The sequence below is a fragment of the Echinops telfairi genome, unplaced genomic scaffold, assembly GCF_000313985.2.
Source record: "Echinops telfairi isolate 266 unplaced genomic scaffold, ASM31398v2 ScPeMD7_7400;HRSCAF=8409, whole genome shotgun sequence".
Lineage (NCBI taxonomy): Eukaryota > Metazoa > Chordata > Mammalia > Afrosoricida > Tenrecidae > Echinops > Echinops telfairi.
This window is the reverse complement of record NW_022111300.1, coordinates 61,724,019-61,747,484: the sequence shown is the minus strand read 5'-3', so window position 1 is coordinate 61,747,484 and position 23,466 is coordinate 61,724,019. Positions and strand designations below refer to the sequence as shown.

The window sequence follows — 23,466 nt, the reverse complement described above, 5'->3', positions numbered from 1 at the left end:
TAACCCTCCCATCACCCACAAGTGTGCCCCGACTCCCGGCGCCCTTTGCAGCCCAGCCCCGTCCCCACAGCCCACGCTCAGTCCTTAGAGTAGGGCTCTCAAACTAAAGAGATCCCTTTAAAAGCACAACAGAAAAATGGGCAGAGAATATGCCCAGAAGCTATTAGGCTAAAAACATAAAAAATATCCCTTCTTAGGTATGAGAATTTTACAACTTCACAAAAAAGAAACCTAACCTTAAACTGAACACAGCCTCCAGACCACCATCCCTGCCCCTGAGGTCCTGGCTATCTGCTCCCAGAGCAGGCCAGCTAGGGACCTGCAGGGGCAGTTCTCTGGCACACAGGATTCCCTAGTTGGAATCTGTTGGCACACACCCACAGGAAAGTCTAGTGCAGGGGCCTGCCCAGGCACCCTGGAAAAACAGAAGCAGCACTGGTATCCTGTGCCCCTAACAAAATGGACTTGCCATTCTAAATCACAGAGGGACAAGGAAGAAGCCACAAGCGCCCCCAGGAAGCACGGTGATGACCAGGATGTATGTTGGGCAACACAGGTAAATGCAGCTCAGGATGCTCCCGACAGCAGCTCTCTGGCTGTGGTGCGCTGGTGCTGACTCACATTGACCCCAAAAGGGGTTGCAGAAGCCATGGCTTCTTCTTCCCCACTGAGTGGCCAGTGGGCTTGAACAGCGGCCTTGTTGTTCACAGGTTAAGGCTTACATGCCACCAGGCTCCTTTACAAGAGAAGGTCAAAAATCAAGAGTCGAACTTCCACCTTAAGAAGCTCACAAAGGAAAAGAAATAAAAACTAACTAGCCTGGATGAAGGAGACAAAGGGCAGTCGGTAAAGTAAACTCCAGGAAGCGAGAAAATGGGGGTGGGGGTGGGGGTAAACTCCCTATTCTGAAGACAAACAGCAGATCCTACAACTCCTACAAAAGATCGATGGACTCTATTGATCCTATGCCCTCTGGTAACCTACACAGAGTGGACAGACTCTTTACAAGACGTCAGGAGCACAGACTGACGCCCACTGCTCCCGGCTGGGCGGTTGGCACGGGCATCCAGTCAGTGCTGCCTGGGCACACTCGTTGGGGGCAGGTACACTCCGGGCTCCTATGAGTTTCCAAGGCTGTAACTCTTCCCTTGAGTCAAAGGCCACATCTTTCTCCTGAGGAGCAGCTGGTGGTTTTGAACTGCCGACTTTGTGGTCTGCAGCCCAACAAGTGACCACTGCCACATGTTGTCCCCCCAGTCCCACCCCTCACCTACTCCCAGGGGTAAAGGGGCATTCGGGGAGAAAGAAGGAAGAGGTCCAACGTGTGTCTCCATCCTCCTTTGGTCTGAGATCCTCAGTCACAGATAAACCCATCCTCTTTACCCTAGGCCACTTTCCATCTCCCCCAGGGCGACGTGACGTAGGGAGAGATGTGTCCCTGGTCCCCTCCCACAGGGAGAGCTGTGGCAGGCACGCTTGGACCCCAGGCAGAGTCTGCACCACAGGCTCAGAGGCCTGTGGCCTCACTTACCAGTATTTCACTCAGCCTATTGGGCCAGAGTCAGGTAGGAGGGTGGACTCACCTAACACTCACCAAATGTCCTAAGTCAAAATGCTAAAACCCAAAAAGGAAACAACTGAAGAAAAGTACATGTCAAGCTAATACGGACTTTCAAACCTACACCAGTGAGGGGTTCCAGGAGAAGACAATGTGGAAATTCCGCTGGCATCTCCTCTGAGTCTGAGGACATGGTAGGAGAAGTCCTCCTTCCGGTCCCCGGGAGTGCCTGTCAGCTGCCTGAGCGAACACACACACACACACACACACAGGCACGCACTGTGAGAAGGGAGGACGTGGGTGCTCACCCCGAGAGCAGGCAGCCTCTGTGTGCAGCTCACCGCCACTTTCAGTTTCCAGTCTGTCTCCCCATCCAGCTGATCCGTTCGAATGAAGCAGGACCCTTGGGAATGAAGGAGAAAACAATCACCTCTTTTCAAGGGCTACAGGTCACTTTGGAGCCACGGGTACTTTGACACTGACACGCTGTGGCAGAGTGACAGCCAGGCTGACCTTGGAGGTTTTGTGGGTTCAAATCTAGACCACCTGAAGTCACAAAGTTCTTTACGAAAACTGACACAAGACTGGTCCTAAGTTGGAGGAGGTAGAACACAGGCCTAGGGCCCCATCTTTCCACACTGCAGTGCCACCCCAATGAAGCCACACACCAAGGCCAGTTCCCAGTGCACAGGAAGGTCATGCCTGTACTCGGCTGCAGTCTACTAAGTATGATTAAGAAGTCTGACACATCGTGAGAACGTCCAAGATGGGAGCCCAAGTCATGGAGGGAGCCCCTGCTGCTAGACACGGGCCAACCAGCCTGCCCCTAGCCTCACGTTTGTAAAAATACCACAGAGGCATGCACCTGATTCCAGAGCCACTGTCAGCAAGCACTCTCCGAGAGGCAGCTCCCCGAGCAGCGGCAATGACCTCGAACAGACAGGTGCATTTCCAACCTGGTTTGTTTCCCTACCTACGTTCCATCTAAATGAGCACTTTAGAAAGACTGCACTGATCATTTCTAACTTTTATCCACATTTTTATAATGACAAAATAATGGCTGTCCACATAAAACTCTTCAGAGGGTAACCTGACACTGTGAAGTATCAGACTTACCGCAATGAAGCGGGGTTCATACAAAAGGGTGCCTACCCTGCTAAGCCCCTGGGGGTACTATCACCTTCCTACAGGGCAGCCTCTCCCAGAGACACAGGCTGGCCTCCGTGGGGTTCCTGGCAGGGGCAGCGCACGAGACGGGGTGAAATGCAGCACACAGAGCAAAGGATGGAGATGGATGGTGTGGAGGCAGCAAAGCTTCCCCAGGCTGCACTTCCCCAAGAGTAGAGGGAGGTGGAGGTGTGAGAAGGCTGCGTGGTGAATTGAGTGTGTGCAAGAGTATGTGTACAGGTGTGAACTGTGTGTGAGTGTGAACGAGTGAACTGGTTGAATGTGTATGTGCAGATGTGAACTGTGATTGTGAATGTGTTTGTGAGGGCATTGTGTGAATGAGTGCATAAATTGACTGTACACGAATACGACTGAGTGTGAGTGAGATCGTGTGTGTACGAGTGAAGTAAATGTGAGTGTGAGAACATGAGTGTGCACGAGTGTATGGATGTGTGAGAGTACATAGGTATACAGTGTTGGTGTGTGTGTGAGGGAGGAAGGGAAAGGGACAGAATATATTCCTGACGATGTATTTCATATTACCTTGAAACCACTGACATGCTTTACATAATAAAAATCCAAATCATAAACCTTTAAGAAATCAATCCCTAAGGCAAAAACTGAAGCATATAACACAATTAAACTGAACAGTTTAATCTCATAGATAATTCAAGTACCTTATGAACTTTTTATGAAGTTTCATTGCTAAAATAAATATTGCATAAACTCACACACGTATAACTTTGTGAATTATTAGCAGGCCAATGTCCTGGTGGAAAAAAAAACAAGAGCCCAGAAGCCCCTGATCCCAATCGCATCTCCGCTCCCACCTTTCTAAGGGAGCACTGTCCTCGCCTTCCACTCCTCGCTCTGCGTGCCAGTGCACCACTAAGGGTGCGTGCGGGCAGACGCCCCGGCTGCTATGTGCCTGTTACAAAGTGTCTGGTAAGTCACCTTTAACCTAATTATTGGAATTACCAATAAAAGCTGCAACGCTCAGAGAACTAGGACCTGAATGGTAAGTCCTCAGTATAGTAAAGGGCCTTCCGCCACACTGCTCCCATCATACGCCAGGGAGGCAGAATGAAAGTTTTTAAGAAGTTTCTCCTGAAATAAGGAGTAAGACAAGGCTGCCCCTCAGCCCCACCACCGAGCCCGGAAGTTCCAGCCAGAGTAACTAGGAAAGGGAAAGAAGTAAAAGCACTGAAATCAGAAAGAGAGAGCTACTCCTAGTCACAAGCTACATGATCCTCGAAGTCAGCAGTTCTCAACCTTCCTCATGCCGCGACCCTTTAATACAGTTCCTTATGTGTGGTCACCCCCAACCATAAATGATTTTCATTGCTACTTCAAAACTAATTTTGCTTCTGTTATGAATCGGGTGATCCCTGTGAAAGGGTCGTTCAAACCCCACAGGGGTCGTGACCCACAGGTTGAGAACCGCTGCTATAAGTAGGCATCTCAAAGAATCCACAAGAAAATGAGGGCAATAATCAATTCAGCAAAAAACACTCACAGACATCACTTATAAAAGTCAGCTGTATCTCTACCCACCAGCAATAAATGGTCAACGAGGAAATTAGGAAATGATTAATATATAATAGCATCTAGAGCAAGACAGTATCTAGGAATAAACTCAATCAAGGAGACAAAGGCTTACACACTCAAACGCAGTGAGAATCTCTGTTAAATAAGTACATGAGACAGTACCTCATGCTCAGGACTGGAAGACTTAGTAAGGATTAAGATGTCAGTACTATACAAACTAATTTTCAAATTCCACCACAATGTCTATCAAAATTCCAACAGCCGTTTGGAAAATGTGATCCTTATACTCAATGTGGAAATACAAGGGACCCCACACTGTCAAAACTACTTTGAAAAAGTCACAGGGCACAAAGCTCCCGACCGCAAACATACCGTGGGCAAGGAAGCCTGAGAGGCTGCCCTCAGGGAGGCCTTCTCATTCCGCGTCTCACAGGCTCCCAGCTCATCACTCTCCCCCTGCTCATGTGAGTGGGAAAGATGGAACTTTGCCTTCTCTGGCAGATTTCCATCTCATACAGGTTCTGGCTTTCTTGGGTTCAACAGTATAAAATTGGCCCACAGACACATAAACCGATGGACTAAAACTGAGAGCTCATAAACACTTGTAAGCCCAAACATTTGAGGCCCAATGATTTTCAACAATGCTAAGTCCAGTCCAAAGGTCGTGACTGGTTTCTTCAATAGAAGGTGATGGTACAGTTTCCACAAGGTGATAGAGGTCTACATTCAGAACAATGAAGTTGGATCCCTACCTCATACCATGCTAAAAAAAATTGACTCAAAATGGATTAACACCCCAAATGCAGGCGTTAAGGCTAGGTAAGTCTTAGATTTGGCAAGGGGGTTAGAGATATTGATACCAAAAGGACATACAATCACTGAGGAGAAAAAAACACCCAGAAATAATCTGGAGTTCATCAAGATTAAAAGTTTTTACATATCAAGAGGTGTCATCAAGGAGGTGAAAAGACAAACTACAGAATATTTGTGAACCATATATTTAACAAAGATTTAATATCGAGAAAGTATAAAGACCTCTTAAAAGGCAACAAGAAAACATCAAATAAACTTCAATTTAAAAATGGGCAAAAGACTTGGACAGCCATTTTTTCCAAAGACATTAAGAGATACGCTGTCAACCAACACCTGGGAGCACACGCTCCACGCTGACCACCAGTCATGCTGCTGCTGCGGGCCCACAGAGTCCGTCTCTGCCACAGGACAGAAAACTGCGCCTCCTCGAAATGCTCACCGCTGCCGCCAGTGTCCACCTGTCCTCCTCGTCAACCCTCTAACCAAGCATGACATCTTTCTCCAGGGACTGGTCCCTCCTGACAAAATATTCAAAGTATGTTAGATAAAGTCTCATCATTCTCATTTCTAAAAAGAATTCTGGCTGTACTTCTTCCAGGAAAGATGAGTCTGTTCTTCTGGCGGTCTATGTTACAGTAACTATTATTCTTCAACAATATCTAAATCCAAAGGCATCAATTCTCCTTTGTTCTTCCTTATCGATGATCAGCTGTCGAACACCTATGAGGCAATTGGAAATATCATGGCTTGAGTTCTCAAAACTAACATGTTATTTGTGAAAGGGAGCCTGTGAGCAGGCTGAAATGCTTGGTAGGTGACCACCTGGATCTACTTGTTGAGTGGAAGTGGGAGAAATGCAGCAATAAAGAAAGGGGTTGAGTTTGGCCGCTGACACCTGTGGACTTGGTTTACAGGGAAAAAGGGAGAAGACGAGAGCAGGTTAACTGGTGTAAGGTTCATGACCTAGCCTGAGGGGGCTAGGCTTGAGTTGGTGAGAGCCCATGGCCTAAGGAAAGGTGACCACTGGGCACCCTGTGGAGGCTGAGTGAGGCAGCCCACATTGAGTTGACCAGAACCCGGCCAGCTGGAGATTTCTGAGCCTGTGAACTGGTGCATATTGTTGCTGACTTTATGGATGGCCTGTCTGGATTTGACTTTGCTTATGGATGCAGACTTCACAAGGTTCCAACTGGCATGAAGACTCTTCGTGTTGAAAAATAGGATTGCCTTCTCTGAGAAGTGGGTTGATGTAAGTGGGCAGTATATAAACTGGATACCCAAAATTGGGGGAGATAAAGGCATGAAGTGGTTGGCTTACAAACTTTCATAGGTAGGGGGGGAAAATCACAAGATTATAGGGATAAGGTATAGGTGTTACTTAATTGCAATTGTGAAGTTAAGAATTACATACAGGTGCCAGGTTGGCAAGGGGTGGCTTGAGTTAGTTAATTGTGCCAGCCTGGCCGATAATCACATGTGGGGCTGGTTGAAAGGCGGAGGGATAAATGGGTGGTGAAGCCTCGCCTTTCTAGTTCTCGGGTCTCTTGCTTTGTGATGGTCGCACCAGGGTGCAGCTGCATTAGCAGTTCCCTGCTTCAGCTTGCAAGATTGACTTCCTACAAGACATCCCCAAGGAGAAGCCACATGGACCTATCCCGATGCAGCCCTGGGTGCTAGAGCAGCCGTGTGGAGACCCCTGCTAGTGTTGAGATGCTTATTCGTTCACTGACTCAGCTTTCCTCCTGCAGTCGGCATCATTACCTCTGTTTTGTGAGGTGGAGGACTTTGTGGACTGGTGTTGGGTTAATGGGTTAATGTTGGACTTGTGGGCTTGGGCAGCATTGGGTTGGGATGTTTTCATGATGCACACTTTACATAAAACTCTCTTATACATGAGTTGCTGTGGATTTGTTCCTCTAAAGTACCTAGACTAATACATTGTTTTTATTAACATTTTCAAAGAGGTATTTTGCAGATTTGGGGGACACCATTTGATTTCTTCAGTGCTCCTCCAATTGGCATTGACTGTGGTCCAAGTAAAATGCAAACCTTGACAGCCCCAATCTTTCCTCCATTCCTAATATTCCATATTGGTCCAGTCGTGAGAATTTGTTTTATGACAGTACAAGCTGTGCTGAAGTTTGTAATCTTTGCTCTTCATTAATAAATATTTCAAGTCCCCTTTATTTTCATCAAGCAAGATTGTGTCATGTGAATATCATAGATTGTTAATGAGTCCTCCTCCAATACTGAGGTCATGTTCTTCCTCATATAGCCTAGTTTCTTGGATTATCTGCTCAGCAGACAAAGTATGAAGAAAGGATACAACATGATACACACCTGCCCATTTTCAACGACAAAGCATCCCCTTGATTAATTTCAGCTATCACCTCCAGGTCCATGTACAAGTTCCATATAAGAACAATTTAGTCTAGAATGTCCATTTTGTGTAATATTGTGTAATTTGTTACAATCCACCCCATCAAATGCCTTTGTTGAGTCCACAAAATAGGAATAAACATTTTTCTAACGTTCTCTGCTTTCAGCCAAGACCATCTGATATCAACAAAGCTATGCCTTATTCTGCCATGTTTTTTGAAAGATCACTTTAATGAAGGCTCTTACAATCCATACATCAATTGTATCAGGCCTATTTGTACCTATGTTGCCATTTTCTAGACATTTATTCTCTATTTGAGCCCTCCCACCCTCGTGAACCCTTGAAAAAGTATAAATTATTATTTTCATATCTTATACCGACTGCTGTCTCCCATCACCTAAGTTTCTGTTGTTTGTCTCCTCCCCACCACTGGGGTGGGGTAGGGTGTAGTCATGCATTGATCATTGTGATTGGTTCTTCGATGCCCCCTTTTCCCCCCGCCATCCTCCCGGTATTGCTCCTCCCATTACTGTTCCTGAGGGGATGATCTGCCCTGGATTCTGTGTGTCATGAGCTCTTATCTGTACCAGTGCACATGCTCCGGTCTCGACTGTCTTCTGATCAGGGCTGGTGTTTCTAGCACTTCCCTGTAGATGTAGTTCTGATGTACTTGTTGTTTTTGACTTGTCTTAATAAAATTTTACTTGCATGTGGTATCAATGACACTGTTGGATAATTTCCACATTCTGTGAGTTCATCTTTCTTTGGAATGGGCATAAGGTACAGAACTCTCCAGACAGTTGCTAAATTCCTGGCACAGACAAGCGAGCGCTTGTAGCATTGCATCTGTTTGTTGAAACAGATCTCGACTGACATTCTGTCAGTCTCTGAAGGCTTGCTTTTCACTGATGCCCTCAATGCAGCTTGTACTTCTTTTAACGCCATTGGTTCTTCACTATATGCTAGCTCCTGAAACAGTCGAAAGTCCACCAATTCCTTTCTGTAAAATGACTGTGTAGTCTTTCTATTGTCTTTCGATGCTCCTGCATAGGTCAATAATTAATCCACCAAATCCTTCACTACTGTAACTAGGCTGTAAACGGTGCCGTCAGGTCTCTCAGCTTGAGGGATGCTGGGAGTGTTCTTCCACCTTCTGGTTTTCTCATTTCAGGGTGCTGTATACGTCATTACAACTATTCTTAAACTTTCTGTTCAGCTCTTTTACTTCATTTCTTCTATGCAATTTTCAGAGTCTCTTCTGACATCCATTGGGCTCTTTCTTTCCTATCTTTTTAATGACGTTTGGCTTGCTTCATGTCATCCGCAACTCGTCTGCTATATGGTTGTAAGTGTTCACTTGAGACGGGCTCTAAATTCAGGGGACATATACTCAATTATGGATACCACTGGGAAGAGTGAGAATTCCAGGACACTTCACTGTACTATGCAGAAGCTGCACACCATCTAAGAGACAATTATTGCGTTTTCTTCATTTTTTGCTCTCTATTCTTGAGAGTGCATAACCTTTACCAGTCTGTCTTTAAACTCAGTGCTTATTTATCTTCCTGTTCAAACCTCTAAGTAGGCACTAGGAGGCACAGGGCAGCCTTGGTACCCCCAAGCTAACAGAGCCATGCCTGCGGGTGGGAGTTGGGAGGTACGCCCCATGCTCTTGGCCAGCTCATTGGGAATGGTATCTCTGTAACATGGATCTGGTAAAAATAAGAGGCAGTGGCTGGCACCAAACAAATGAAACTTTAGCCTGGAGCTGCAGGGGTAGGAGGTGGAGGTGGGGGTGGGCGGTCCTATGATCTTGGGATACAGCTGGAAAAAGCACAGAAGCTGACACAGGCAGAAGCTAGTATGTGAAGGCTCAAGTATCACAGCCTCTTTCTGTTCTTGCTGAGAAAGAACGCCGATGAAAAACACTGAAATAAGTTCCCTCAAAGTAAATATAGATGAAGGACTACGATTCACCTCTAGTTTTTTCAGACTAGCTAAGGGCCCTTTGGATTTCTTTTCTGAAGCATCTCCCTTCAGTAAACACACTCTTTCTGTTAAAAAACAAAAACAAAAAAGATTTACTGTTTTGGCACGCTCTCCAATGGGGGAAAACCAGTCTTTTGTGGTTTCAGCCAGGGGCAACTCTGTCCCCAGGGCACTTGGCAAGGCCTGGAGATAGCACAGATTGTCACAGGCAGGGTAGGAGCTGGGTTGGTACCTGTATCTTGGAGGGAAAGGCCAAGAAAGCTGATCAAACCTGGCATATGTTAAAGGTTGGCGTCATACATTGGGAAGAGCTACGCTACCTTGGGCTGAAACACAGCCCATCATTCACTAACTGGTACTCCCTGTCAGGTGACGCTCCTCAGTTCAGGCTCTCCAGCAGCACTGCCGTACAGGTGAGGAGAGTGTAAGGAAAGGGATCGGTAAGTGATGCCTCCTGGGAACTCCATGCAGGGTAGCTGAGGACTTCCCACGTGCGAACACCTCACAGAGCGCAGTGGCCCTTACTCGGGCTCTCAATGAGAGGTGCTCAGTGAGCAGCACAGGCCGAGCCGCCCGCCCACCACTCTCCCTTTGACTCCGGTAGATGCACAGTGAGCGCCCGGCAGTGTTCATCTGACCCTTTCTCCGCAAAAATGCCAAATGATGTTTTTGATAAATGGCCGGCCAATTCAGCTTTCTCTCACCACAGCTAGCAGCAACTCAGCGCTGACAATGTGTGCTAACTCTGCAATCCCTTTGTAAGCACCATGTCCAGTCCCCCACGAGCCTGCAGCCACCTTCGTGAGGCACCCTTAGCTCGAGCCACAACGGTAGCTTCCAATCACCCATGAAACGCAACCATGGAGGCCGGGTCTCCGTGTCCTCAGGAGATCTTCGTCTGATGATAGGAACAAAGGGTGTCCATCGGTACTTGATCAGGAATTAACAAGAGAAACACTTTGAGCAAGCTGGTTTGTTTCAACTACCAAAAGAAGTTACAAGAGAATTTCCAGGGTGAGTTATCTTGAAGTTAAGCTCTTTTTGAAAAGACTGACTTTTCCTCTTAAATGGGATTGTATGTGAGTGTGTTCATCATCTACAAGGGGCCTGGAATGGACTGATTCTTGGTTCGGAAACCCTTCGGGGCTCCCATGCTCATCTTTCCTGACTCATGGAGTCTGCTGTGCCCTACCCCTCCTGAGCGGTCCGAGCTGACAGTCTGTGGCTCTGAAAGTGCACCAAGTGTCTTCTCTAGATTTCTCTGGGGGGAAGCAGCTTCATGTTGCAATGGTTTGGACCAAGGGGGCATGGCCTATTACTCACCAGGCAAGCCGGTGACCACTGCTCACTTCCCAGGAAGTGATGTGATTTAGAGAGGTGGTATGAACTGTGGCAAAGTACAAAGCACAGCAGACGTGACTTCTCCTGAAAGAACGATATCACATCATTTCTCAAGAGCAAGCACTAGCTACAAGTGAGGCCAGTCAGGGTTCAGCAAAAATGAATTATTAAATTGGTCTGCTTATATCCTATTACAGGCTTCTTATGAATACTTGATTTTAGTTTGTATAATTGACAAGAGTTGACAGGAAAGGATGGGTTTAATGACAATCAAATTGAGATCAGCCAGTATATGTGTCACACTGGAGGACCTGCACCGGTGGTGAAGAAGTAATTGATGGGGCTCGGTGAGCCAGAGCACACAGGGCTGTCATATGTCCTAATAAGTGACCCTGTAATAGGAGCCATCTGCCTACAGTGGCCCACACATCCAATAGCCCTGAAAGACAGTTGAGGCCCAACAAAAGAAAAATAGACGTTGACTTTGCATATCTAATGCCAGATCGTTTGCCATTAAACTTCATTTTTAAATCATTTATATGACTTAATGGTTCTGCATGAAATTTTCATGTGGGTAGCAAGATGTGCAGCAGCACAGAGTCCACGACGTGGCCAAGCCCCACAGCGCCATGAGCCTGGCCCTTGCACCAACAAGGGAGTGGGAGCTGGGGTGCAGCAGCATGTCCCCAACATTTGGACCACACGGTCATTACTTAGGAGACCAGTGCAAGCGACACTGGCATTTATAGGAGACAGATGGCAACAGCTCGGCAGCGTTCACGTCTCAGGGCCTTAAAGAACCGTGTTCACTCAAGAGACATTTGATCTGAATTAAGAAACTGATGAAGCCATTGATTGATTGGAATTCAAACCATCAGTCACTAGACCCTTCAGCAGCTTCATTTACATTCTGAACACACACTGACCACCAAGGGAATGCCCTGTATGAACAGCCAGCGCGAGGCCACCGGGCGGCTGGAGGCCAGCACTGACAGGCTCCAGCTGTCCACGTCCCTTCTGAGCACGCGGTGTGTCCTAAGGACAACAATGGCTGAGCTGAAGATCTTTCTTGTAACCAGCACTGTGCCTTATAAGGACTAACTGCACTGAATGAAACAAGGTTCCTGCCGTCCATGGACACAGCAGATCTGAACAGCTGTGGGGTTTGGAGAGCCAGGCAGTTGGACAAAGAGAAGGAAACAGTATCACACACCAATGTGCCCACAGGGAGTTTGTACTTTTGGGCACTGGGCGGACTCAGACGGAGCTGTCTCAGCGTGCACCATCTCGATGTCCAAGAGGCAGCTTCCACTTCAGCCATTTCCATCCTACTCACTCACTGTCCTCCCTCCTCAGTAAAATGGACTGGCTGCTCTACTCTCACCACACCCCATCACATCCCACCACATCTACACACCATCCAAACCCTCTTTCCACCTATATCACCCACTCTACACCACCACACACTACCCATACCACTCTCCATCAGGGTCAGCACTTCTACTCAAGCCCGCCACATGTCCCCTGACCCCCCAGCAGGTTGGTCTTGTCTCTTCACTTTTCTCAGCTTCCCAAACGCATGTCCTTGTCCCCGGAGAAGACTGCCCATGCATCCTGCTGCCATGCTGTGGTGGGGGCCTGAGGGACCACAAGTCCACCCAGAACACAGTCACCCCCTCCACCAGAGAGAGAGGGTCCTGAGTCCCCCTCCAAACCCAGACACCCTAAGTCCAGCCAGTCTAGTGAAGTGCACACTGCCCCCAGGAGGAACGAGGCATGTGCTGGCCTGTCCTAGTCATCTGCTGCAGACCGTGCAGCCACAGAGGCAGAAAGGAGAAGGGGGGGTCCAGAGCAGGGACACCAGGTGAGAGGATCCACATGCAGGGACAGATCTGACCAGCCATGACACACAATGGAACTCCAGGTCAGCAAAGCACACTGGCTGGCTGGCCCATGGGAATGGCATACCCCACCAATCTCTGGGCATGGGGCAAAGAGCCAAGTCCGTCACTGAGCCAGCTGTCCAAACACCGAGCTTCCTATGAGAACCATTCTCACACAGGGAGGCAGCCCTGTCCATGCCCTCCCTGGTCTGCCCACCACAGGCAGACCTCAGGCCTTCTCCAGGTGGCCACTCGGGACACTTCCTGCTGTGTCTATACGTGACCAATGGTAAACAGAGGTCTGACAAACTGGTGCAAAAATTCCAACACCATCAACCTAACTCAAAACAAATAAACTCGCTGACATCAACCTGATAGACATAAGCAAAGCGTAGTTCTGAAATTAACTCAATGTAGTGCCATTCGGAGGAAGTTTTACATATGCAAGTTTTACTTTTGCCTTCCAAAATGAAATTTAAATTGCCCAAATTCCAATTAATCAATCACCAAAATTAAAAAAAGATACCTGCTTTTTCTGAAGTCCTAAGAAATACCATGTCCGATGGAATTCTCTGGTTCTGCAAAAGATACACGATACATAGTAATACAATTCCATCCCAAAGCAGAATTAGTAAAAACATAATAATGATATAGTAACATAATATGCTAAGGTATCATAATGAAAACTTGTGCTGAAGTAATCTGCATGCATAAGCCACAAACCAAAACAGACTATTCCCTGTATTTTTCAGTTGCACCTGTAAGATTTTCCCATTAGTGCCCGTGTCAGCATCATTTACGCATGGCCTACCATCAGCTCCATGGGCCTGTGTGTCCTGATCAGACGGCATGAGCCCAGAAACTGCTGTCGACACCCTCTCTACCTCCAGGCACACACAAAGCACAAGCAGGAGTGGGTGCCCTGCGTGAGGCAGGTGTGTCAAGGCCACCTTGGAAGGTGGTCCCAACTTGCAGGAGAGATGCCCGTGACCCCCCCACCCAGACTGATTCTGCGAAGTAGGCCCACCTTTCAAGATGCAATACAGGTTTATAGACACATGATGAAGGGGGCTCTAGAAGGTCCATGGGAAAGCTCCATGATCTGGTCATTCCTTTTTTCTACAAACTTGCTACAGGACGACGCCCTCATCCTTTACCCAAAGTGAGGAGGGCCACAGAAGACCTAAAGGACTGTGGTAGTCTGGGTACTTTAGAGGAACAAATCCACAGAAACTCATGTATAAGAGAGTTTTATATAAAGGTTAAGTGCGCATCAAGAAAACATCCCAACCCAGTGCTGCCCAAGCCCACAAGTCCAACATTAACCCATAAGTTCAACACCAGTCCACAAAGTCCTCCTCCATCTCACAGAACAGAAGCAATGATGCCGACTGCAGGAGGAAAGCCGAGTCAGTGAATGTGCAAACATCTCAGCGCTGGCAGGGGTCTCCACACAGGTGCTCCAGCACCCAGGGCTGCATCGGGGTAGGTCCATGTGGCTTCTCCTCAGGGATGTCTTGCAGGAAGTGAGCCTTGCCAGTTAAAGCAGGGAACTGGCTAAAGCAGCTTCACCCTGGTCCGACCATCAGAAAGCAAGAGACCCGAGAACTAGAAAGGCAAGGCTCACCGAGTCATTTATCCCTCCGCCCTTCAAGTGAACCCCACATGTGTTTATCAGCCAGGTTGGCACAATGAACCAACTAGCTCAAGGTCCCTTGGGGAATGAAAAGAGTCATAATGAACAACAAAAAATATTTTCAACTGAATGCTAATAAAACCCAAGACATCAGAATGTGGGACACAGAGCCAATGCCATGGACGAGGTGGGACAAGCTCCATAGAGCAGTGGTCAGCTCATCCTCTAGGGCTGCTCATGAGAGCTGGCCTTTGTCGTGGACTTGGCTGGACTGAATTCTGATGGGGTGTTTTCTGCATGTTTCTGCACTTGACCTCCTGTAGGGCACCATTTCTTCCAAGGCCCGTTCTTCCCACTCCAGCTAGAGATCTCCTGAGGAGAAGCCGTAAAGCTCCTGGGCAATAGGGACCCACAGGAGGCCCAGCTGCAGTTGTTACTCCAGCTGTTGGCTGTGTCCCTGAGTTCCCAGTGCTGTTGCTGCAGGCACCCCTGAGGAGTCTATGGGGGTGCACCTGGACCAAGATGTGCAAAGCTGCCCAAGAACTCCAGGGGGCTGAGAATCTGCCCAAGTCCCTGAGGCAAGCTCTCAGCCCTCCCTGTCCTTGCCCACAAGACTAAGTTGGCTGCAGTGTGGCTCTGCTGTCTCCCATGTGTCGATGTAACTGTGCCCTCACACAGCAGCTGTGAGCCTCCCTGCTGTTAGGGGCCGTCCACCCAGTTCTGATTCACAGCACCCGAGTCCAACAGAATGAAACACTGCGCGTGTCCAAAGTACATGGGATGAAGTCTCACCACCACTGCTTATCCAGTTATCATCTCTAACTGAATCCAGAGTCAAAGTCTTCAGGCAGCGCCGCACACTGAGAAGGTTTTTGTTGTACCGGGAATTCACATTTGGGAATACCAAAACCCGGCCACCAAACCACCAGCACCACAGGGGCACCAACCAGGATCAAGCCCGGCACCAAGCTGGCACAGCTTCCTGCCATCTTTCTTTAGATTGCCCTGTTACCTGAAAATGGAAAGACACATAAGCCGATCCAACGAGAGCCTTCCTGAACCCTCCCGCCAGGGAGAGCAGGAGCTATGGTAGCTCCCAGCAGTGTCCCTCGACCTGGGAGCCCCTGGGCTCCCCGACCCAAGGGACTTGTGGCATATCCAACGTGGTATTGACCCTGCCTCTTTCTGGGGAAAGAACAGAAAGCAGGGCACAGCAGGCGTGTGAGGCTTTAGTTATTCTCTCTCTCTGGCAGCATTTACTTGACAAGATAGGTATCCCCCTCTAAAAAGAAGCTAGAGTTTTAAGTGAAAACTTGTATTTCTACTCATATGAACTTGTGTGAACAGGGAGATTTATGAAACCTTCGTTTTCGTTGCTTTCATCTGTGCGTGAGTCCTACTCCTGATGTCCAGTGTGGCATTTCGGGTGTGATGTTCACAGTCCCCTGCTCAGCGGAGGTTGTGCCGACAGCAGAGCAGGACAGAAGGCAGCGAGCTGTGGACCGTAGAGGCCGAGCCCAGGACCTGCTCCTGGAGATTCCGAGCAAGGCACAGCATGGTGTCCTTGGGAAGGGACGAGAGGGCAGGAATGCTAGAATTACAGGGCCTTTTAGGAGAGGAGCTGCCAAAGGTGCAGGGTCAGGGAGGGCTGAGGAGGCCAACCCTGGGGCAGCACATTCACTCTTGCCTCCTGCTGCTAGTCCTGCGTCTTCATCTTGCAGCGCATGCCTGCTCCTCCCTCTCCCAAACCAAACTCACTGGCAGTGAATCGCTGCCGAGTCACAGCAAGCCGTACTCTTTACGGAATAGAAAGCCCATCTCTCTCCCTCACCCCAGCAACCACTATGCAACTGGGGCTCCTTCCTTTTTCTCTGACTTAGTGCATACTTGTTAAATGACACTGCCTCAAAAACCAAGACCAGGAAAGTGCCCCTCCTCCCCAACCTGATGCAGGTCTGACCAGGGATTCATTGCCAGCAGGCCCATCTTCACCTGTTCCCGTCACCATCCAGGAAACCACATGGTGACAAGGCATCGGCCTGCTATCACCGGTTCCAAGTAGCCCTGAAAGCATGGGTACACCAGAGATGGACTCTGTTCTGTGAAGGCCACTGTCCCCTCTGAGTTGGTTCCTGGCAACCGTTGGGGTTCCTGGTCAGGCAAGAGCAGCTCTCTGCAGCCACTTTCTTCTCCCAGAGCACAAGCACAGAGGGGCACTGGGACCTCTGCCTTGGGGTGGGTTTTTCCTGAGACAAATCATCTGTGAGTCCACTTCTCGTTTCATGATAACCTTGAAGAATCCAGAATATGGCCATATTATTGGAATCACCGTTGCTATGTGGTTTTAGTCTCTTACTGCCTTTTTTTTTTAAACAAAGGACAGCTTCTTTGGAAAAACTGAAAAATAATGAACTGTTACAAATTGTTTCTTTACAGAGTCAAGTCCTTAATATTCGCCCTAAATTAGGAAAGCTAAAACCCAACGGTTCCCAGCTGAGACGCACTTACCACAAAAACATTAAGCATGTAGAAAGAAGTTAATTAACTTACAGGAAGTGGCCTCAGAATAATTCAGTGGCACAGCACTAGTACCAAAATGAAGTATGCAAATGGGACGACAGGCAAATGGGAGGAAGGCCGGCCTCAGGCGCCGGTCTGTGCGGTGCAGCATCATCAGGGTACCTGCCCCTCGCCCGCCATGAGACCTCAACAGGACCAGGGAATTCGAGAGGCTCCAGTGAGCCCTCTGCACTCGCTTGCTTAATAAGCTCCCCTCTGGCTGGTGACACAGGAGAAGAAAGACCCAGGGCCTGAGCCCCTTCCACGTGCTTAGCCAACCTGCAGTGGGTCACTCCTCCAAAGGCCAGCTCGCAATCTCAGCCGAGAGGGCCACACTCCCACAGCTGCCAACACCTTCTCCTAAGGGGCTGTTTGGGTGAAGGCCGCCTCACGCACGCCTCCTCCATCCTCGCACGTCAATTTGAAGAGATATAACAAAAATCACCAGAGCTCGTGAAACAATACACCAAGCACCTGCCCCAGAGCGGCCCTGTCTCCATCACTGTGTCTCTCCAGTATGTCAGAGGGGCTCTGACCGCGGACCACACTGCTGTAGAAAACTGCGATGGCCCTCTAAGTGTTCCTCGGCAAGCGCCACAGCTGGTCACTCCTCTGGGGCTGTGTCCTTGGAGCGCTGAGGATGCCCATGACACATGCGGTGGAGCCAGCCTGTCCCCACCTCCAAAAGCACACCAGATTTTTTGGGCCACACAGGTGGGACCACACCCTCTGTTCTTTGCTTCCTCAACCATCACCTGAGGCTCACAGATCGGCAGGACACCAGCACAGGCGGCAGATGTGGACACAGGTTGCCAATTTCTCCTACATGGCCTGCCCTGTGAGTGGAATTGTGCAGTCAGGGGGCACAGATGCAGACGGCCAGCCTAGCTTTCCGCCTGCACAGGGAAAAGGAGCACGAAGTGGTGGTGCCGTCACTACCCTCAGGGGCCCGATGCTTCCGTCTGTGTCCCTGATGCCAGGGCAGGGTCTCCTTCCCGGGAGGTGGACACTCAAGCCTCCTCCTTCATGAAGGACCAGGACTTATGCTCTGCCCACTCTCCTCCAGGTTACAGCACAGCAGGCAGTGAGGTGATGAGTCCTAATTCACACGGGTAACACATGGCGATCCCACGGAGTTCAGACTGTAAGTTCGCAGACTCACACACACACCACAGGAACACACCACAGGATGAACGTGTAGCAACCACCACTCAGTGCAAACCAGCACTACGTAAAAGGAAGGGTCATCTCCGTGACAGTGGCTTATGCCATGTGGTGTCAGGGGCACCTGCAGGGCAGGTGGCAGGCTGTTCGGGTGTGCTGCAGAGAATTCTCTAAGTGGGAATCACTCTAATGAATGAGGTGGATCCAAGTGATGTTCGGTGTCCAGATGGGACGTCTGTGGCCAGGGCCCTGGCTGGGCACATGCTGGGGAACCCGGCTGAAACACAGCTCATGACCTGCTCTTCCGGGCCCTTTAGAGGGACTTGTCCTTTGGAAGAAGCCAGGGTTGCTCCCAATTCAACTCACTGCCATCAAGTCGATTCTGACTCAGCGACCCAACAATAGGACAGGGCAGAACTGCTCCTGCAAGTTTCTGGGACTGCAAATCTGTACAGAGGTAGAAAGCCTCAGCTTTCTTCTGCAGTGTGGCTGGTGGCTTTGAACCACTGACCTGTGGTTAACAGCCCAAGGTGTACCCCACTATTTCATTGGGGCTCTAGAGCCTTAAGAAAGTGAAAGGGACATTGAGGAAGAGAGTGTGGTTTGTCAACCAGTCCATTCCATAGACAGGCAGCGGGCCTTGCACATAGGAGACCAGCACTGTACACTACCTGCACCTCCCTCGTAAGGCAGGCGTTCATACCATTAGGAGCGTGCAGACCATGCCGTCATGAGCCTGACCCAGTGCCGCAGCAAACACACGGCCCGCTGGGCATCTAGTCTCTCAGGAGTCCTTCCTGCAGCCACTAAACTCTCACAGGCTCTTCTGGTCCCACTCACGTGCTCCCCTAAAGTGTATGTATCAAGCATGAAGCAACAATACCCCAAAATGACATGCCACAGAGCTTCTGTGGAAAGCAAGCTCTGGAATATGACGCTGTCCAGTATAAGCAGGCTCTAATGAATGTAACTCTTGAGTCCAGTGAAATATTTCTTACATGCAAGCATAATTCTTCATTAAGAATGAACATATTTCATACTTCAAATGAAATAGGACTTTACCTCCACAGGGCAGGATATACAAAAATCGAGGTTTTTCTTCCATATATACCAAAGCTCATGCAAGAATGTTTGCATTTTAATGTCAGTTCGGACTCACAGTTCCTTGCACTTAGGCTCACTGTTAATGACTGAATGACAGGAAATGAATCACCTTTTCCACGATGATGAGGTCTCCCACTTGTATGTCTGAACTCTGAACGTGTACCTTGCCTAGGAAAAATGGAGAAGGAGAGTCAGCTGGAGGAAAAGACTCACAAGTTCAAGTTTCGACTGAAGTTGGCACTTTAGGAATTGGTGTGGGGGAAGGAGGGGAGCACACACATCAGATATGGGGAGCACATACATCAGAAATCTCTCGATTCTTCAATTCTTAAACTTTCCAAATAAACTTACCAGACACCCATGGTCATGAATAGCTTACTTCTTATAGTAAATCACCAAGTACAATAATTAAACACCCCTTTAATTAGAGAGAGACGAGAAGCCCTCTGTGTTAATAAAGCACAGTCCACTTGGGGGAGGGGGGATTCGCCACACTTTGTTTTTGTTTCAAGTGTCCATCAAATCAAGTCAGCAAAGAATGAAAAATATCATGATGGCTGAACACATAGATGGACATAAAGATCCTTTCAAATTCATAGCATGGATGGCATTGATTGGCACGCAGCTGACCAGAGAAAGGAAGCAAATCCAATAACATCACCTTCCCTAGTAGCTTTACAGACACAGCTAAGGATGGAAAATGTCTAAGCTACTTCAACTTGAGTCCTAGATTGAAGTGCAGAATCAATCATTGTTCTTAGTTTATGGTCAGGCCCACACATTCAGGAACATCAGTGGCCTTTTACTGTTGTTTCCCACAATGTCGACCAGTGGCCATCACCAGGGAGGGTAACAACCACTCCTCTGCCCACGACCCGGCTTTAGGCTCACCATTAAATTCACCTAGCCCCCATGCTCTGCAGTGCAGGAACTTAAGTACATAGTTTTTCTTCAGAGAACCAAAGCATTCCAGACCGGCTCTCAGCAACCCAGGTGCCCAGACTGTATGAAGGAAGGTCATACTTGACCAATGTCAAAGCTTCAGGGGGCAGAAATGCCTGGGTCCCTTGGTTTCAAACAGAGCAGATCACTCCACTAACTGGTCTCCATTCATAGCTCTTCCCTTGTTTGACCTGAATTCCAAATTCTAAAAAACCAAGACTGTGTCCCCATATTCCAAAGTTCCCATATTTGCCGATTACTTAGGAGATAACCCACCATTTATCACTATATACGAGTTCTTTACAAATGGCCCCAAATTGTTGTCCAGGCTCTGTCCTGAAGACCCACACGCCTTCACCTGCGGGGCCATAGCTACCAGAGCCATTTGCTTCATCAGGCAAGCTCCCTGCCCTCCCCCAGCCTCCGGAGCTGCAGATCCAGGCCAAGCTCTGGTGAGCCGTGACAGGCCACAGAGTGCCAGTCGTGACTGCATGCCCATGCAGACAGCGAGCTGAAAACGCCATAGAGCTGCCAACAGCCCTGCGGCTCCGTGCTGGGACCTGCTCTGCTGACCTGCTGCAGAACCTGGCCGGCACTTCACAGGGGCCTCAGCCACTGTGGAGCACCAAAGGAGTTTACCACCGTCTGGTGCCAATTCCTGAAAAAGGGTCAAATGTCACAGGGATTAGAGAGTACATAGCACAGTCACAACCCGCAGACACGATGGACGAAAAGGTTCTCTACTAACAGGAAGGGTGTCAATTACGTGCATCCCAACAAAATACACAGGGAGGCGCAGTCACCGCCTGTCAAAGGGTCTGGCCTCACTGGAGTGAGCGTGCTGAGCACAGAGCAGCAGCCCCACTGCAGGGAGGACAGGGACTTCTCCCGAGCTCCCTCAGTCTACAGCCCCTACTCCTAATTCCACTCAGAACAGAGAAAGGGTGGACAGGAAGGCTGAGGGGATCGTACTCCAAGTCCTCGACCCCTAGAGGCCGGAAGGGGCAAAGGTCATCCCTGTGCCAATGCGTGGCAGGTGGGGAAGAAGTCAGGTTTTACTCTGAATAAGCTCTTACCCTCAAGAAACTTACATCTGAGTGAGGTTAAGAAATACACACTAGTAGCAACAAACATTTACAGACCAGGAAATGTGTAAAAAGAAAACAAAAAGGCTAAAATCTGGGCTAAGAAGTTGTAAAGAGTGTGAAGAAAGTACTAGATTCCTTTTCTTAACACTTGTCAGCAATAACCAAAACAGTTCTTAAAACACTGTTAAGCAATAACCTAAATAAGTTAGGGCACAAACAAACACGACCAATTCTTCTTTTTTTAAATTATCCTATCAGAAAAGAATTAGCTAGCCTTAGAAAGAATATTGAAATAATGAAATATTATATCCTGGTAACAAACACTTCAAGATAAAACACGGAATGTTACTCACAGGATAAATTATATTGGGCAATCACTTCCCTTCTAAAATGCTCTCACTAGCTGGAATAGTCTCTACCATCTGTGTGATTACCAATTAAGAGTCCGAAAGCTGTCAGACGGGGCTACACACACAGGCTTTATCGTCCAGCAATGCGCCGATTTTCTGCCTGAGGCACTATGTGGGACTAAACACTGAAATAAGTGTCAATAGTAATTCACGCCATTCACCAGAGACTTCGGCAGAAAATGACAACGGTTTGGAAATCTATTCAGTAGCTCCACATTTTACACATATTTTATCAACAAACAGCAATGAAAACACTCCATGCCTGTCTCTGGTCAGCAAATGGACAGAATCTTGAATAAGACCCCCATAGGCATAAGGGCACACTCTCTGCCCCTGGCTTTCTGCAGGGGGGAAACTTTCTCAAACATCTGCCAAACTGCAAGACACAGAGCACTAGTAAGAGGAACAGCATGAGTAGCAGGCTCACAACCAGAAGAGGAGCAGCCTTGGGGCCAGTGTGGGCTAGGCACTGGGCTGTTAACGTCAAGGTCAACAGCCCAAACTCATCAGTTGCTCAGGGGAGAAGGATGAAGTTGTTCACTCCCAGGTAGAGTTACAGCCTTGGAAATCCTAAGAAGCAGTCCTACCCTGCCCTGCAGGGTCCCTGTGTTAGGATGGGCTCAATGGAGTGGATGGGTGGTACACTACACGCTGGATGTATGGCATGTGGGTGCTGGAAGGGCTATGAGCCAGCAAGCACAGCAGGGGGTGCCACTCACCCCTTCATCCTCGCCGGCTCCCCACCGCCTCTGTCAATGTGGCCCCGCCCGCCATGTCACAGATCAGGCCTCAACGGCCTGCTGCTCTGGATTCTCTGACCCAGCGAGGCCTTCCGACTTGACGCAAGCTCTCATCTGCTTCTGAACTGAAACTCTCATAAGACACTTGTGTCAGGCAGTTGAAAAATGTTAAGTTTAGATTCCATGTGTTCTAGGTTCCATGATCCAAACAAATCCACGAAAGGTAAGCATATGACTATCTCGAGGCAGTGAACCTGCAAGGCCCTCCCTCAAAAAGGAAGCTAAAAACTTAAACCTTAATTTCGTATGACTCAACTTGGTCCAAACACAGTGAGGCCAACAAGCAAGTTAATGAAAGTAAAGTGGGTTTTTTGTACATAGCATATAGTTATTCATCAATAAACATTACTTTATAGAGGCAATGCACTCTGGTGGGAAATTCAGCTAGGACAGAGGCACACCACCAGAGCAGCTGGGAGGAGATGTCCATCACAGGAAATCCTTCCTCCAAGCAAGAAGTGCAGCAAGCCTGCGTCTGTGAGCCTCTGTTCCGAGACTCCCTCTGAAAGTATTCATGCATGGAGTGAGGTCAGCACACAGAGACTCAGAAGATTCAACATGACAGACTGGATTCCTCAAGGAATAACTGCTATAGAGAGAAAGCTGCACTGGAGGATTACATATTTTCACTCAAACACCTACTGACTTTATTTTTATAAGGTAAAACAGCAAAGAACTTTAACAAGTTGCAGTGCTGATCAACGCGTCTTATGAGCAAAGTCCCCAACACTCACAGAGCAAGAGTGAGAAACAGAAAAGGAAGACCCATTCTGTAATCCAGCAGGGTTAGGGGTCAGGTTCCCACATGGGAAGTGAGAGGAAAGAGCAGAAAGACAGGAGTGTTCACTCTCACACACCTGTTACCCAAGCACACACGATCAAGGACACAGCTGCTTGGATGAAGTGCTATCAAGCCCCAGAGAACACGTGCATGTTGCAAGGCTGTGTGCGTGCCTGTGTGCTCGGCATGCTTGTGCAGGCCCTCAAACATATAAGGCAGGAATAAAAATGGGCCCGGATATGGTGACGCATTCTCGATTCTAAGGCAACCAATTGGACCCCATATGAAATCTCATACACAATT

At 48.5% G+C, this 23,466-nt stretch overlaps 1 protein-coding gene across 8 annotated transcripts in view; it reads right to left on the bottom strand.

The window, feature by feature from the left end:
• ATP9B (ATPase phospholipid transporting 9B (putative)) overlaps nucleotides 1-23,466 on the bottom strand; it is a 118,247-nt gene that overhangs the window by 67,951 nt on the left and 26,830 nt on the right. For all 8 annotated transcript variants that reach the window (XR_006680662.1, XR_006680663.1, XM_004715925.2 and 5 more), the window contains exons 6-8: nucleotides 19,252-19,310; nucleotides 13,206-13,257; nucleotides 1,867-1,961 (exon numbers count right to left, since the gene is read on the bottom strand). Coding sequence is in view for 6 of the 8 variants with exons in the window: in XM_004715925.2 (XP_004715982.2) it covers nucleotides 1,867-1,961; nucleotides 13,206-13,257; nucleotides 19,252-19,310 (206 nt within the window). In the remaining 2 variants the exon portion in view is untranslated. The remainder of the gene's footprint in view (nucleotides 1-1,866; nucleotides 1,962-13,205; nucleotides 13,258-19,251; nucleotides 19,311-23,466) is intronic.